General features: G+C 42.4%; 1 protein-coding gene across 1 annotated transcript in view; it reads right to left on the minus strand.

Annotated features, from left to right (window-relative positions):
* The window catches only part of LOC107669108 (transcription factor COE1-like), a 132354-nt gene that overhangs the window by 2843 nt on the left and 127876 nt on the right, over window positions 1-1635 (minus strand). The window contains exons 15-16 of the mRNA XM_016461230.1: window positions 622-816; window positions 28-99 (exon numbers count right to left, since the gene is read on the minus strand). Coding sequence (XP_016316716.1) covers window positions 29-99; window positions 622-816 — 266 coding nt within the window. The 3' untranslated portion in view covers window position 28. The remainder of the gene's footprint in view (window positions 1-27; window positions 100-621; window positions 817-1635) is intronic.

Below are 1635 nucleotides of genomic sequence, written 5' to 3' on the forward strand. Positions count from 1 at the left end.
AAAGAGTGTGAGACAGGTGTAACATACTTCAGGAGAAGGCCAGTCCCTGCAGGGAGCTGGCGGTGGAGTACTTGCTAGAGTCCACAAAAGATTGATCTACTGGAAGCAGAGGGAGAAAGCAGGGGAAGGAAGATGATGGAAACAGAAAGAAAGAGAGTTATTTTTTAAGTACAAAAAGAGGAATTGGGCCAGAGAAGCAAATATAAAAACAGATTACCACAAGTTAGGACAAACTGACAGCTGTCTAAGTGTTAGAAGGCTGTAGATCAGACACTTCAGCTCGGTTTCAAAACAAGTGAGTTGCATCGCTGCCAAATGCCTACATAGACAGATGCCTTTCAACCTCCTAAGTGACTATTTGGAAAGCTTTACATAGGCACAGATTCCTTGCATCATATAAACAGTGCTCTGCATTGACAAAAAAGTCGGCAAAACTAGGTGTCTTCGAAGGCAGCATAATTAGCTTATTGTAATTTTGGAGGCAGCTCACTTGGTTTTATAACAGAGTGCTTAGAAACAACACTGCACAGCAAAATCCATATAAAAGAGTATAAAAACTATATATATAGTGCTTGCCCTTTCTTGGAGAGGTCAAGCTTTTCATTCTGCTGTTCCACTCACCTTGGAGGCCGTTTCCATTGGCACTGGTGCAGGTGGGGGGCGGTGAGGCCTGGGGCCGCACGACGGGAGCAAAAGCGCTCTTCTGTTTGACTGCAGACACCATGTTGGCCGGAGAGAAAGAGAAGATGCCTGAGGAACTGCTGCAGTTGGAGGGAAGACTGGTGGAGGAGGCCATGGTGGGACTGGAAGGAACAACTGAGGGACGGGAATGAACGAGAGAGGGGAAAGGGTTTAGGATGGATCACAGCACACCTTATAGACCTATACCTCTGATAGTATAGGCAAATACTGTTATGATCCAGCCTTATGACAATGCTATTAGAATTTTAGAATAATAGTATAATTATACTATTATATATATATATATATATATATAGTATTCCTTGACTGGAGGTTCACAGTGCTCCACAGATGCACAGTCTGCTCCTCTCAGAACAACATTAGCACAGGTCCCTCCCCTGCCCCATCTCTACCGCCTCTCCTTTTGTCTATTAATACCCTAAGAGCATTTTCCTCCTCAACGATTTTACAATTACTCCTGTCGTATTTCAGCTGCTCTCTTATATCCTGCTCTACCTTTATTGTTGTTATTATTCTGCGCTTAAATTTTATGGCACTTTCCCAAGTAAATTCTCCTGATAGTGTCATAATCCATTTATGAAGGCCTAACTAATCAATTAATGAAAATTGGAGCCCACAAAGCCTGCTCTCTCGCATTGATTGAAAGTGTCAGCATGGAGTCAGTGAGCCTGTTAAAATACTTGTTAACATCACGGAATCAAAGTACCGAAGTTGAATTGCTTCTCCTGCAATTAGTTTATTGATTTAATTAAGACGCCTTAATTTAGAAGCCGCGCGAGAAGATTGGTGTTATACGAATGGCTAAGCATTATAGACAGCGTCTGATCATGACTGAAGAAAAGAGTGGCTGGGATTTGATTTCTGCTCTTAAAGACACACACACACACACACACACACACACACACACACACACACACACACACATAAAAATAG

Source organism: Sinocyclocheilus anshuiensis, unplaced genomic scaffold (genome assembly GCF_001515605.1).
Source record: "Sinocyclocheilus anshuiensis isolate Anshui unplaced genomic scaffold, SAMN03320099.WGS_v1.1 scaffold124, whole genome shotgun sequence".
In the NCBI taxonomy this organism is placed as follows: domain Eukaryota; kingdom Metazoa; phylum Chordata; class Actinopteri; order Cypriniformes; family Cyprinidae; genus Sinocyclocheilus; species Sinocyclocheilus anshuiensis.